General features: G+C 41.2%; 1 protein-coding gene and 2 long non-coding RNA genes across 5 annotated transcripts in view; 1 reads left to right on the top strand and 2 right to left on the bottom strand.

Moving 5' to 3' along the window:
- Nucleotides 1–15,302, top strand: part of rab3gap1 (RAB3 GTPase activating protein subunit 1) — a 119,614-nt gene that overhangs the window by 68,550 nt on the left and 35,762 nt on the right. For all 3 annotated transcript variants that reach the window (XM_031323994.2, XM_031323993.2, XM_031323992.2), the window contains 4 exons: nucleotides 1,272–1,499; nucleotides 3,603–3,699; nucleotides 7,061–7,164; nucleotides 9,855–9,970. In XM_031323994.2, the coding sequence (XP_031179854.1) occupies nucleotides 1,272–1,499; nucleotides 3,603–3,699; nucleotides 7,061–7,164; nucleotides 9,855–9,970 (545 nt within the window). The remainder of the gene's footprint in view (nucleotides 1–1,271; nucleotides 1,500–3,602; nucleotides 3,700–7,060; nucleotides 7,165–9,854; nucleotides 9,971–15,302) is intronic.
- LOC118494998 lies at nucleotides 293–13,377 on the bottom strand. Its single transcript, XR_004897288.1, has 3 exons — nucleotides 13,364–13,377; nucleotides 5,772–5,881; nucleotides 293–305 (listed from the first exon to the last, which is right to left on the bottom strand). It is a non-coding gene; the product is annotated as an uncharacterized LOC118494998 (long non-coding RNA).
- LOC116067540 lies at nucleotides 7,878–8,218 on the bottom strand. Its single transcript, XR_004109245.1, has 2 exons — nucleotides 8,176–8,218; nucleotides 7,878–8,017 (listed from the first exon to the last, which is right to left on the bottom strand). It is a non-coding gene; the product is annotated as an uncharacterized LOC116067540 (long non-coding RNA).

The following is a 15,302-nucleotide window of genomic DNA, read 5'->3' as shown; positions in this document are numbered from 1 at the left end:
TGATTTCAAAATACTTCTGTTGGTTTATAAAGCACTAAATGGCTTGGGGCCAAAATACATTTCTGATCTGCTGCTACATTATGAACCCCCCAGACCTATCAGGTCATCTGGGACACGTCTGCTTTCTGTCCCCAGAGTCAGAACTAAACAGGGGAAGCAGCGTTCCGTTTTTATGCTCCACATATCTGGAACAAACTCCAAGAAAACTGCAGGTCTGCCACAACTCTGTTCTTTTATATCAAGGCTGAAGACCTTTCTTTTTGATGCTACCTTTCTTTAAATAATTGTTCACTTGTTATAGTGCACTGTAAATTTAATTGTTATTGAAGTTGCATTGTTGAAAATTTGAACTGTATGACAATCTATGAAAGCATATAATGAGAAATAAAAAGTAAGTCCAGTGGGACCGGCCGTTCTGGGAACGGCAAGGATTGCGGGTGGATTACGTGTATAGAGCAACGGCTTATACATTGTCCCACAATAGCGTCCTAAAATCTCATATTTTATCTGTTTTTATATTTTTTATTGTTTTCAACTGCTCTTTAATGTTTTATGTAAAGCACTTTAAATTGCCCTGTTGCTGAAATGTGCTATACAAATAAAACTGCCTTGCCTTGCCTTGCCTTGTGTTTGTACCTGCTGCTCCTGCGCATTCTGCGGTGTTTGAGGAGTTTGAGCCAGTTTCTCTGCAATTGCTCACTGAGATGGTGCAACACATGAAACCTACCAACTGTCCCTTAGACATTGTTCCCTCTAAGATTTTGAAAGGAGATCTTTAACACTTTTGGGTCAAGTCTACTCACTTTTATTAATTCTTGTCTTAGTTTAGGCTCTGTACCAGCTGCCTTTAAACATGCTGTGGTCAGACCTCTCCTCAAGAAGCCTCATTTTGAACGCTCAGTTTTGTCAAATGTTAGACCTGTCTCTAATTTGTCTTTTCTTTCTAAGGTCCTGGAAAAAGTTGTAACGGTTTGCAGTAGCAATGTACTGTAGCTGAAATTCCTATCAGCTCACAGAATCTGTCAAGTCCCAGAATACGGTGTAACACCTGCTGTATTGTCATTGTGAGATGTTTTCCAACCATTAGCCTCTGGCATTTTATTGTGTGAAATAATTCCAGTAACGAAGTCAGTCCAGCCTCAGTATAATTTACAGAATATATTTTCTTTTATATTTTATATATCTTGGTTCATTACAGAGCTCTTGAGAAATTGTCCTTGATCCCATGACATGACGACATGACTCTGTCGATATGACCTGTCTCTCCACAGGCAGCAAACCCAGGCTGTGTTCTGGAGGACTTTGTGCGCTGGTACTCACCTAGAGATTACGTGGAAGAGGAGGTGATCGATAAGAAGGGCAACACAGTGGTGAAAGGCGAGCTTAGTGCCAGGATGAAGATCCCAGGCAACATGTGGGTGGAGACTTGGGAGACAGCCAGGGTTACACCTGCACGCCGCCAGAGAAGACTTTTTGACGACACTAAGGAGGCTGAAAAGGTAATTTTTTTTGTACAGCTGGCTCACTCTCAGGTATGCAAACTCCTCACCTTTCGGCAGTTTTGAAAACAAAATGGGTCACCTACTTGATTTGTGCAGATCCGATGAGAAAATATTGTAGGGGGGGGTCTGGCCTGGCCACAGTTTTATAATGAACCGGAAATATTTTTACATCTCTCGTGTGTTCTGTGCTAATGCTTCCTACACCACCCCAAATAAACACCAACCAAGTAGTCTATATCCTTGACGTTCCACTTCTGGGATTGCTCCGGTGCCGCAGGAAATTCCGCCGGATGCATGTATTTTCCGTTTCCTTCCGCTTTCTTGTGTTGGAATTTTAAATTCGGTAGATTTATGAGGACTATTTTTGACTGCTCCTCAGATCTCTGCAGGGTAAAATGAGACAGATAGCCAGACTATCTGTCCAATCTGAGTTTTCTCTCGCACGACTATTTTGCGTTTAGCGCCGCCCATGACAATTCTGATTGGTTTAAAGAAATGCCATTTAACCAGAGCACGTTTTCCTCCCATTACGAATGCTATGCGGAGTAGCCTAGCCAGACCCTTCTTCAGGCGCTTTGGAGGAGGGTCTGGCAAAACGAGACTACCAACAAAGAAACCCCCACCCAAGGGGGTAAGCCAGCCTCCACAAAGCATACCTCCCATGGAGCCATTTTGGTGCTATGAGATGGATTACCTTTTATCTTTTGCCCAAGTAAAGTATATTTGTAAGAAACTATTTTAATTCAATAGGTAACTTATTTGATGTGCTGCACTTTGGATCAATAGACTGAGTTTAAAAATGATGTCTGCTTTTGACTTAAGCTGCAGATCATCTTGCCTTTGCTATCTCACAGAATGATCTAATAACGTGAGAAGGATTTCCTTCTCACGTTATTAGACCGTTCTGCTTTCCTTCAGAATATGATTTTCATCCTTTGACACCTGTTGTGTAGCCTACTTTTCAAAGAATAAATGTTTAAAGTGCTCATATTATGCTTTTTGGCTTTTCCCCTTTCCTTTGTGTTATATATGGTTTTTGTGCATGTTATAGGTTTACAAAGTGAAAAAGCCCAAACTCCACCCCAAAGGGACTTACCATCTCCAACAGAAAACACTGTTCACAAACCGCTCCAAACAGCTCTACTGTAGTCCAGCCTTTACTTCCGTGACAAACGTGCGTCACTTTTATAACACACGTTATAATGCTCGCCTAGCTGCTAGCGTGGCACGCCCTCATACTCTGCTTCTTAATGGCTAGTTGTCCTTACCTAGGTACTGCGCATGTGCGACTCCCAACAAAGATGGAACAGAAGTGAGATACCTCACTCTGTAGCTAAAACAGAGAGCTCAACACACAGGGTGAAAAGAGGAGCTGCAGCAATGTGCAGTACAACAAAAATATGGTGTTTTTTGAAAATTAAACCATGTAAACCTATTCTGGTACAACCTCTAAATACAATTATGAACCTGAAAATAAGCATAATATGAGCACTTTAATGTCCTTGTTTGACAAAATGAATATTAAATGTACAGATTGGATGCTCTATATGTAATAAGTCTCTGTAATATTAAATGTCCAAATTTAGCGTGCAAAGCTTGTCCTTTTGATGTAGGGAGAGTTAGAACAGAATACATTATTGTCATTTTTTATTTGTCAAGTTGATCAATACCCTGTCCTCTAGCCTACCGGTAATAAATAGAAAATAAAGTAGTTCAACACAGGTAATCCCGTTCGTTTCATTTCTTTTCATGACTCAAATGGATGCTATACAAAAAAATGTTTATGGTTAAATCACTTACAAGAACACATTGTTTACAAGAGCACAGATTCTACATAGATCTAGCCTCTTAATTTTGCTCTCAAAGTGCACCAGATTGATGCATTTAACTTTAAAATGTACAAAATATTCTTCCGTGGGAGCCTGCCCCCGGACCCCCCTAACGGGTCGGGTCCGCCGTATCCATCTCACCTTTTTTTTTTTTTTTTTACCCCTGACCAGTTTCCTGTTAACTAACTTTATGTAACTGAGAGAGCAGCAAGAAGCCGACCGAAGGTGGATGAATAGGGTAAACTAAACCTGGGTTTTGACTGTCTTTTAGGTTCTGCACTATTTGGCAGTACAGAAACCTGCAGATCTGACCTGCCATCTCCTGCCCTGCGTACTCCATGCTGCTATTCTGAAGTTAAATGAGGAAGGTGAGTCAAGATTGTTTTGTCAAAAATTTGTTATATTAAACAGTCAAACATATAGACAAACCCCCACAGTATTATCAAGACGAAAACATCTGAAACTATTCAATGCAACATTGGTAATTTCCATCTTTTTATGGATGACTAATTAAACCTTAAACATAAGTGATGCCATTTGTGTCAAAAATGGCACACTTTCTCTGAGTCACAGCTCTAGAACAAAAGGCATCATATATATACCCCTGTGACTTTCCATTGATAGCCATATTATAAATCATAGGAAAACAATTCATTAAAAATGGGGGGGAGGGGGGTAGATAGACTACCGACTCTGTACTACATTTAACAATTAGCCTACTGATTAAACACTAAATATTAATTATTTTATTATTAAAAAACATGTGCTCTAACAGTGTTACTCGCATGGCTCCCATTATCCTCCGTGACACGCTCTCTTCCACTTCGCCTGACAACTTTTCTCCAAAACACACAGCTCTGAGATAACAGAGCTCATCCCATAGCTTCACTCACGCAAAGCAGATAGTATGCGTGAAATAAAAACAGGACACGTAATTTCACTGTGTGTAGTGTTTAACTATGCTAACTAACCGTGTGTTGCGATGATTTAAAAAAAACAAAAAAAAAAAAACAGCTGTGTCTCAAAGACTGAATATCTCTGTGATGTCTCTGTGCTCAAGTAGCAGTGCTTCGGCTGTAGCCTACTTCCACCCAATATAGTCAGTATCTGCCTAGGAAATCGTCTAGTCTTAATCTGCATTGCTATTTGTACTTGTTGTGAATACGCAGGACCAGTGCATGAAGTTAACTTTTTTGACTACCAGCCACTTTTTTTGTGTCATAAAGGTGAAAAACAGGAATTGCTGTGTCTCTGTGATCCTATCCTGTCCTATTGATGGTAGCCTACTCGTGGACATTGCGCCGTCATCAAGTGCTGTAGTAGGGGGGCCCGCCTTGATAATCCTGCATAGGGGACCGGTGTTGGCTCGTTACGCCACTGCATATAAGAGATGAGATGACTGACAAAATCAGGAGTAGCCTACGCGCACCACAACAACAACAAAACACTGGTGAATGCGCACCATAACACAAGAATTTTTTTTGTATAGTTCTTAAAAATAAAAAAATAAATAAAAAGGAAACTTGTTTTGGGGAGAATAATACTTATTACTATTAATTCATTACTCTGGGCTGAGATTTCCTAGGAACCTCAACAAAAAGGCTCAGGATGCTGCAAATGTTGGTAAAATATGAAAAAGGCTGGTGGATTTAAGACACAAAATAAGAATGTATTGAATGAATCAAATATGAACATATCTGTCATTGTCAGTGGCTTGTTAATCTTTACATTGTTAGTTAATTTCCTATCCTGGCCTGGGACACACATTCATACGGTTTAATAAAGTACTTATTGGACTTTAACTTATCATTACACTTACAATAACGAGTGTAGCTGTCCTCAATTTATGTCATCGTGTAGGTATCATCTGCATCCACCTTGTGTGATTGTGTGTGTGTCTGTGCGTGTGTTTGCGTGTGATTGTGTTTGTGTGTGATTGTGTGTGCGCATCAGTCGCGAGAGAAACGGAGCAGCCCCGCCCGCTGCAGAGAGCCGACAGTATTGAAACAGCAGCAGCTTCAGTGACAGCGTACATTTATGTTAAAATGTATACATGTTGGCAGGACGGTCTGAAATGTTTTGCACGGTCTTTCGCTGTACGTTTTGTTGGTAAATGTGAGATGTTCGAGTCACACACACGTCTCGTCTTCATATCAGAAACTAGGAAATGAACTTTACCCGTTCTCACTCCCGCTTGGTCAGTGGCTGCACATGGGACTGCTGGGATTGTGTGAGTATTGAAAATGCGATAGGGGGCCCCGGCTGTCAATCAATGTCTTCCAGTGATGCGGGCCCCTGATTGGACCAGGCCCGTAAGCAACAGCGTACCCTGCTTACCGATAGTTAGTTGTCTGAATCACTCAATTCTCACTGCCAATCACAAAAGTTACCCGCATTTGGCGGGTGGGCGGGTGGCAATTTCATGCCCTGCGCAGGACACAAGAAGTAATTAGGTTTTGTTTTTGTTGTTGTTGGGTCACTTTTACTCACGACATGCTAACCGGCAACATAGGATTCCATGTACTACGCTAAGCTAAGCTAGCGACAGCGCTGCCGGACTAAGACAATGCATGCACTGAGACAAAAATGCGTTTGCCCACCTATATAAATATAGAGGAGACGGTGAATAACCCTATTTCAACAAACGGTGGCATATTCCTTTAACTCCAAAGTGCTGCAGGAAACCCTGGTCATCGCCGCATGATGCTCAATTAAACGCCGTAGAGACAACCCAACCGTGTGTAAACTGATCATTGTCTATCTGAAGACAAGTGCATATCCTATTTCTTGCATAAAATGTTTTCAGAAACACATTACTGATATTTGGTTGAAAATGGTTATAGAAAACAAGACTGACTTGTGATTCTTATTCATAGGCCTATAGACTCACACTATTATATAGCCACCTGGTGGAGATCCCAACACACTACAAACAGGCAAACTGGCAAATACTTTACACAGCTATATTGGCTGCTGTGACTAAACAAAACAACACAAAAATGATCAGATGTATGTTAATCAAAGGTTAATGCAAGGTAGTTTTACAATTTGAAAAAAGTTTTTAACTAGTATATTAAAAGTCAAAGTCAAGTAAAAGGCCAGTATACTTTTCCAAAGTGTATCCCAAGCATGTAATTTAATGGTTGCCTTCCGATGTACTATGCATAGCTGCAAACCATGTCGCCTTTCGGTGGAAGGGGCCACATAATTTCGCTGAACCAAACTTTTTTGGAAGCAGACACCTACAAGTTAATTTTGAGCAGAAGACGAAATGTCAGTTTCTACACACAATATTGTTGGAAACATCATCCGTACCATCATTTGGCTACCAGAATCTGTGATTATGTGTGCATTGCAAAAAATAATAATTTAGTGTGGAGTTCCTCTCTAGGACAGGATCCTGCTTGACCTGATGTTTGTGATTAAACAGTTTTTGCTTTTTGTAAGAAATCTGCCACTGAAGTAAATCTAATCAAATGTAATAAAGGCTGTCTTCCCCGAAGAATGACTAAATGCTAAAAATGTGGGAAACTTAGGGAAGAAATTGTGTGTGTGGATCACCAGAAGTGTGGGAATTATATAGTATATTATGTTGAAACAATATTTTTCCATGGGCTATAACACATGGAGGGATCATTCCATCTTCTCTTTACTTAATCAATTGCCTGCAACCTTGTCATTGTTTTTTCTTTCTACTTCTCTCTTTTGTCTTGATCTTCTTGCTAACAGAGTCAGCAGAAGACATTCCATCAGTAAAAAAAAACATACAGCAATCTACATGTCAAGCTAGCAAGCTGCTGCACCCCCTCAACCATGACTACAAGAAGTTAGAGGTCAGTGACAGGGAGGAAAATAACTCCTCAAGCTGCTCATTCTTAAGACATACTGTATGAAGCATCTCTCACTTTGTGTTCCATTGCACTGTATTGTGTGTAGTGTATTGTAAATTCTATGCACTGGTATCTGGCAAAAGTTGATTGTCCTATACAATTAGACATATTGGCCCTCATTTATCAACCTAATGTAGAAACCAGCGCAGATATGAGCGCAGAAATCATCTTACGACAGGCTTCACGTGTGATTCATGAAACGTTCGTATCACACCAATCAGAGCGTAAGGATGGTCGTACATTGTTAAATGCAGCGGCTGGAAACTATCGTAATTTAAATATCACGCCCCAATATATACTCACTTTTGAGGCCTCGCCCCTACAATTTACGACATGGCGAGACGTAATCCGGCTGAGAAGCGGCACTTTTCAGAGGTGGAGATTGAAACCCTGATATCTCAGGTTCATTTGCACTAAAGTGTACTATTTGGCAGCCTGAAAACTGGTATTAAAGGCTGTAGAAAGAATGCGGAATAGAGAGAGATCACTGATGCGTTCAGCAGTGTTGCCGTAGTAAATCGGACTCCAGCTGAAGTTTATTTAATGTAGGACATCCTTGACATTTATGCTATAGTCCTAATAGTAATATACAGGCTTATATTGCAATCTCTTAGGCATACATGGTGTACCTATATTTAAATAAACACACAGTAGTGGAGTTTATGCAGTGTCTTTTATTTTTCTCGTGTTTTTTTCATGAGTCAGAACCAGGCAACAGCTATGAGGGAGAGCGCGTGTCCTCCGCCCCCCCCGTGCTGGACCACCACCCTGACCCTGTCTTCTGACAGCAGAGGGGCTGGAAAAACAAGCCGAAATAACTTGGTCAATGGCAGAAATAAATCGTTCACTTGTGGCCATTAAAACTTTAAAAGAGAAACGAAAACCTGAAGAATAAATAAAAATGTGCATCGTCATGTTTCCTGTATTGAATATCATTGCCAAACATAACACTACCTTTTAAAAGCGAGGAATAATATCCTGTCTCCTTCATATAGCCCCAGGGGGCTGTGCTGGACACTGTTCTCTGGGTATCGGGTCATCTGGCTCCATCTCTACATTTATGGCACCCTGTTTTCCTGCTCAATGTTGTGCAGAACCCCACAGGCTAAAACTATGTTGCAGACTTTTTCTGCCGTGTATGGGTGATATCGCTGATGCAAGACAGAGCCATCTGCCCTTAATCAATCCGATGGAGCGCTCCACCGTGGCCCGTGCGCGTACGTGTGCACTGTTACCGGTGCATAGAGGTCCTCTATAAGAGCCAGATCTGCCATTGCTGATAAGTGATCAACTGATGACTTCTCCTTCTCCTGTTAAACTGATTATGTGCTGCACCGCAAGTCCACACTGACTCGAAAACTTGCGTACACGAGTTCAGACCAGATGTGAGATTTATACGTTCACGTTCAAGTTGATAAATGCCTTGCTTTGCGTAGAAATCGGTGTACGCCCATCCTACGCCTGTTTTAGGTCGTACGCACGTTTCATAAATGAGGGCCATTGTCAGTTAAGAGCGGTTAAGCATAAAGTGTAGGCTTTTCTCAATGATGGTACTGTTGGCTCATTTATTTGTCATTTTACAACACTGGTTGCATAATGAAATTTAAGTTGTATCTCCTTCACACTACATACACAGAACATAATACAAATATTTAAGTTAGAATAGAACAAAATGAAATAAAACAGTATGTACACTTATTTCTATACAAATCCTTTTATACTTATATATCTAGCAGTGTTTCCGATACATAGGTTATACTTGGGTTCCCTGGCCAGGTAGATTGATACCCGCCCAGGTAGTTAAATCCGAATTACATTTTTTTCCATACGATGTAATTTTATAGCACACAGACCAGCAGCTTCGAGCCTCTCCCCCCTCGTGAACTTCAGCTGAGTGCATGTCATAGCGTCAACAATTCACTTCAGGCCAGGCTCAGAGCCAGGCTTACGTCAGTAGCACGTTGGAAGTAGCAAAGATCCTCTAGAGTAGCATGCTGCTTGTGATGTTGTGCCACCCAATGGGATTAACTGTACTGACAAACACCACTGTGAAAGTGGTCCTTTATATATAAATAGTTTTTTCTAGCTTGGTCCAGAGATGTTTTGTACCAAATTTGGTAATGATTGCTGAAAATTTGTAGGCTTCTTGGATAGGTTCGTCTTGACCCACAAAACCCAGAAAAAGAATTGAGACTTCAAAAGTTACAGGCCCAAACATAAAGTATGTTGTTATAAAGCCATAATCTGGCCAAATTGATCATCAAATCAAACAAAGCACATCATTGGGTCCACAACGATACACGATACACTAGCCAAGTGGGAAGTAGATGGGATGAACGGTGTGAAGTAGAAAGGATGAACGGTTCTCGAGATACAGACACACAAACACATACACACACACACACACACACACCGATTCCTTGCTTCATAGTTAGATTAAAAGGACCATCCAAAACATTTTAACTTAATAGTGATTGTTTAACTTCAAATCCAACATGATCAAGTACAGAGTGGACAAAAACTAAAATAATCCTGACACGTATGGACTGCACTCTACTTATAATTAATGTAAAGTTCCTCCAGCTTCTGTTCTGACAGCATGTATTGTATGTGTAACCTTTCTCTACCTGTAGGATTTCATAAACCAGTTGATGGCCATGGAGACAGTCATCACCCGAGCTCGCTCACTCAAGGCCAAGTTTGCCATTTGTGAGGGCGCGAAGGGAGAGGACACAGAAGAGTTAGAGAAGTAAGATACACAGTTCATTATATCTTTCCGAGACACATTTCCACTATTTCAACTGTCTTGGAGGGGTTGAGGGGTGTTGGTGGCGCAGCGCACAGATGGAGTACATAGTACATGTACACTCCCTCTGCATGTCTGCCACCTGGAGATACCCTTCGGCACTGCTGCGGGACTCGGGGTTGTGTCGTTTTAGATGTTAGGGGTGAGGGGGTGCGGAGAGAAGGCTGGGTTGAAGATTGTGGCTGAGACCAACAGGTTTTGTGTCACAGATGGAGCTGGTTTCATCATCCCTTAACGGAGTACGTACAGTAAAAACAAATAGTTCTGCGAAGCTAAATTAAATTCAGCAATCTAAAAAGAAAAAAATTTGCAATCAGACAGTACAGTCAACTGTTCAGAGACACGATACAGGCATAAATGTCTTAGGGGGTCAGTCCATGGATTTCAGCATCACCTTAACATCCACACATAGTTCACAGGGATGAGCGACATTTCTCCAGCAACACAAAGAAGAGACAAACGCAAGCAATTTTAAGTAAGCATTCACATGAATTGTTTCACTAACACATGGGTTACATCAGTGGTTCCCAACCTGGGGTCCGGGGACCCCTAAGGGGGGCGGCAAAGATCACAGGGGGGGCGCAAGTCTTTATCTGGCTTGAGGTTGAGGTAAAAAAAAAAATATTTGCACATGTTAAACAAATTATGATAATACACTAGAATATATAATGTATACAAAAGTCTGTATAAAAACTATATATTTTTGTTCTCGCTTAAAATTGTAGGCAGGCTACTTAGTAGGCCAAACCTCCGGGACCTCTGAACCTGTGGCCCTTGCTGTCATCAGGTCAGCTGCTAGCTGCTAGCTGCTATCATCCTCGTTTTTCCTGCCGCCACGGCATCACTATTTTATGAACGAAACATGGCGGAGAGACGTGAAAGTGCTGATAACTCCTCTGTATTAAAAAAGAAAGTAAGGGACAGTTACCTCAACTTTGGTTTCGGAGGGGGGGGGCTCAGCTTTTCTTAGACATAAGTAGGGGGGGCGCCAAGGAAAAAAGGTTGGGAACCACTGGGTTACATCATTTGAAAGATTATGTAATAATCGGACACCATTTAGTCAGAAAAACTTCTGTTTTTAGTTGTAACCTTGATGTTCTACTTTCCATTTGGTAAACCTCCTTAACTTTTTCCCTCCATTGTGCTGCCGTGGGGGGCTGCGACCTCAGCCAGGAGACTTTTATCATCTTTTTAGCAATTAGGACTCTAAGTAATGATGCCTGGCTATTTTCCTCTACATCTTCTGGTAGTAATCACAATACAAAATAAGATGGTTCTAATGGCAGTTCTATTTCCAAACATGTTTTAGTTTTATTGTGTATGTTTTTCCAATATCCTGATAGTTTTGGATAGTCCCAAAATATGTTCGTGTGGTCTCCCACCAGGCCACAGCCCCTCCAGCACTGATCCGAGGCACCACCAAATTTTGATATGACAAGAAGAGTCCTGAAGAATCTCATTTTGATTTTTCATTTGAATTCTTTCCAGACGGAACTATTGGTGTTTTGTTTTTTTATAAATTTTGTATTGCTTTTTTAACTTCAAACATACAGAACAAAGAAACACAAATTGAACAGGAACACAAACCCTCTCCCACCCCCCACCCACTGCAGTCTCGAGGAAAACAAAACAAACAGAAATCACACCTTGCCTAATCACTCTCCTCTAGTTCTTGAGGCGCTGAGGTCATTAGGTCTGATATCTGTGCTGCTGCGTTTTTCCATAGGTTGATAGTCAATGATTTGGCTTTGTTAATCCTTGCTGTAGAGAGCTCAAGCATTACTATGTCTAGAAAATACGCCAACCACTGTTTTATACAAAGTGAATAGGGGGGGGAGCCAGCATTGAGCTATCATTTTCTTAGTTGCAGTTGAGCCGGCTAGCCAAATTTTCCTCTGTCTCCCAAGCATGTGTAATTTAGAGTCGTCATTAAGTAACAAAACAATCGGGTCAGTAGGAATTCAACATCCTATCACATCAGATATTATTGATGTTGTTTTATCCCAGAACTCATGCACCTGTTCACACTCCCAGACTATATGCAGGAAAGTTCCAGTTTGTTCAGGTTGACAGAACGTGCAATAGGGAGTGGGAATAACTTTAGAGACATATCTCTTCTGGGGAGTCCAATATATCCTATGGCATATGTTGAAATGGATATACTGGTGATTTGGGTTCTTGGAACAGTGGAAAATGTTGTCCTAAACTGTCTCCCAATTAATTGCGTTCCCCTCAGGGCTCAGCTCGCGCTCCCATTTCTTTACTATTGGGAGTTATATAGATACTTGCATCAGTTTAGCATAAATCCTGGACACCAATTCTCTCACAGGAAAATCAACAAACCATTTAATGACTGGGTGCGCCTCAAGACTGTTTCCCCATGGCACTCCATAGGATTTTAGGGCTGATCTTAAGCTACGATAAAGGTAGAAAGATGTCCTGGGGACCTTTTAAAACTAGCTCTCAGGTCCTCAAAACTCAACATACCTTCATCATTGAATAGCTGGTCTAGAGTATAAATACCTCTGTCACTCCATTGGTTATAAACAAAAGGTTTGTTACAAGACATTAAGTGTATGTTGTGCCAAATTGGGGTGTTCAAATGCCACTTATTGGTGTAGCGTAGTTGCTCCTCGACGTGTTTAAAGTTGGGCAATGTGTTGGTGATAATAGGGCCATAGGCTAGCATACACTTTTTTGGACACACACCTGTAAAGGTAAGGTCTTGCAGTCTTAGACTTCCAGTGAGGTTTTGCTCTATTTCTCTCCATGGAACTGCAGATGAGGGGTCCATCCACACTCTGAGGGCCCGTAGCTGAAAGGCTCTGTGATACACTTTAAGGTTGGGGAGGTTGGGTTGGTATTGTGCCACTAATAGCTGATGTCACCTGTTGTTCAATAGAAGAAGATTAGATTTATTCCAATTAATTTTATAGCCGGAGATTGAGCCAAATTTGTTGAAGATCTTAAGAAGTTTTGGAACAGAGCCCTCAAGGTCAGAGATGTACAGCAAAATATCATCTACAAATAACGATATTGAGCTGTTATTGGCTTTAATCTGGACATTACATATTTTATTTTGCCTTATGGTTTGGGCTAACAGTTCAAGAGAGATGGCAAATAGCATGGGAGAGACTGGGCATCCTGTCGCGAGCCCCATTCAATGGGGAATGGCTGAGAATGCAAGCCATTGGTTGAGACCATGGCCGTGGGATTCGCATATAAAGTACGTACCATGTCAATGAAGTTGGTCCCCAAACCAAGCCTCTCCATTACTTGCCACAAGTAGTTCCACTCGAGGCGGTCAAAAGCTTTTTCCACATCCACTGATAAAACTGCTGCCGTTGTTGGAAGGTTTTTGGCTTCTTCTATTACATGAAACAATCTACGTACGTTGTCTGCAGCGTGACGCTTTGGTATAAAACCTGATTGGTCGGGGTGGACTATTTTCTCAATGAAGCATTCTGGGCGGAGTGCCAAGACTTTGGAATAGAGCTTAATATCAGTCCCAATGAGGCTGATGGGCCTGTAGTTTGAGCACTCCGTAAGATCTTTTGCCCTTTTTGGGTATGACAGAAATTAGTGCAGTGTTGGTTTGTTGATGAAAAGTGCCCCTCTCTATGGCCGAGGTTAAAGTTTGTAAAATGATAGGTCCTAATATTTCAAAGTATTGTAGAAGAAGTTCTGATGGGATTCCTTCTCTAACCCTGGTGTTTTCCCTATTTTAACTGTTTTTAATGCTGATTTAAGTTCCTCTAACATTATAGGTTGACCCAGTTCTTCTGCCTCCTCTGGGTCAAGAAGAGGCAGGTTTAGCTCTTTTAGGAACTCCTGGCACTTGGTTAGGATCTGGGTTGCAGGAGGACTCATGCAACTTTGAATAAAAGGATTGAAAAGTGGAGCTGATATCTTTAGGATTCGTTAAGATACCTCGGTCCGTGCGAACCATGTTTTAATTTCAGAGCCAGCAATTTGCTTGGTTTACAACCATTAAAATAGTAATGTTGCCTCACTCTGTGCATTATGCATTCAGCTCTCCTTCTTAGCAAATCATTTAGCTGTGCTCGACTAGAAGAGTATGTGTAGTGATCAGACGGACGACCCAGGCAGCGCGCGAAAGCGGGACCCAAAGCATAACGGTGGGGAGGCAAACATCAGGAAATATCAAGAGGTGTGAGCCGCAAGGTCTGCGGTACGTTGCCGTTGCAAATATCCCATTAACATTGATTGAGTAAAAAGGCCAAAACTGGTCTACGTTGACTATAGCGCTTCTACCTCAATTATGGCGCCCCCAAAGGCCGATCATCACCAAATCTGGTATAGAGCCGTAGAGTGGCTTTTGCTCCTGCAGGCATTCCAATAAGTCACCGTGGTAACAAATAAAATGGTTGATGTCGAATAAGAAAGAATAGACCTGGTTTTTAATGAAAATGCGAAGGTGGGTGCGGCGCCTCAGTTCTGAGCAACCATTGCGATCGTCGGTCACGTGATTCCCGACTATTAGTTATTTTATGTCCCTCTCTGCATGATAATTCCCAGTTTGTATCTGAGATAATGGTGTTCATCTCCAATTCATATTTTTCTTTAATATCCAGACTATTATTATCTGAGTCCTCTTGTAATGTCTTATATGTGATAGTCTTTTTTTTTTTTTTTTATAGTTCCTTTAATTGTCAACATAAAGAAATGTTCTATATTGGACGTTGGTGTACATCATTTGTCCCATTCATCGTGCTTTTGTAAATAATGTCTAATATGTTCATGTGGTCTCCCAAGCTGTAGGTATTTAAAAAAGCTATGAGCTGGAAGGTCATTTTTATGTTGAAGCTGTTAGGACATCATGTCTCCTCCTTCAAATAATTGACCCAGCATGATTAAACCTTTTTCTCCCCACTTTTTGAACCACACGCCTAATTTGGATGGAGTAAAATCGGTATTATGTGCAATTTTTGTTGCTCTAGATATTGATAGGGCAGTGTTGCGAAGGATACTTTCAAAACGTATTCCGTTACAGAATACAGAATTCATGCCCAAAAATGTAATTTGTAACGTATTCCGTTACGTTACTCAATCTGAGTAACGTATTCTGAATACTTGGATTACTTCCACATTGAACTGCATTTTATAAGTGTAGGAATGCAGCTATCACATACAGCTTACTAAACAGGACTATTCTGGTGTGTTCTTCTGTTCCAACTGGCTGAATGTGTACCTGAACAAGCAGATAGATTTTTGTATTTGTAGTCCCGAACTGCATACTACAAAAATCTAACCG

Source organism: Sander lucioperca, chromosome 5 (assembly GCF_008315115.2).
Source record: "Sander lucioperca isolate FBNREF2018 chromosome 5, SLUC_FBN_1.2, whole genome shotgun sequence".
NCBI lineage: Eukaryota > Metazoa > Chordata > Actinopteri > Perciformes > Percidae > Sander > Sander lucioperca.
The sequence above is the reverse complement of the archived record's forward strand: the minus strand, read 5'-3'. Positions and strand labels throughout refer to the sequence as shown.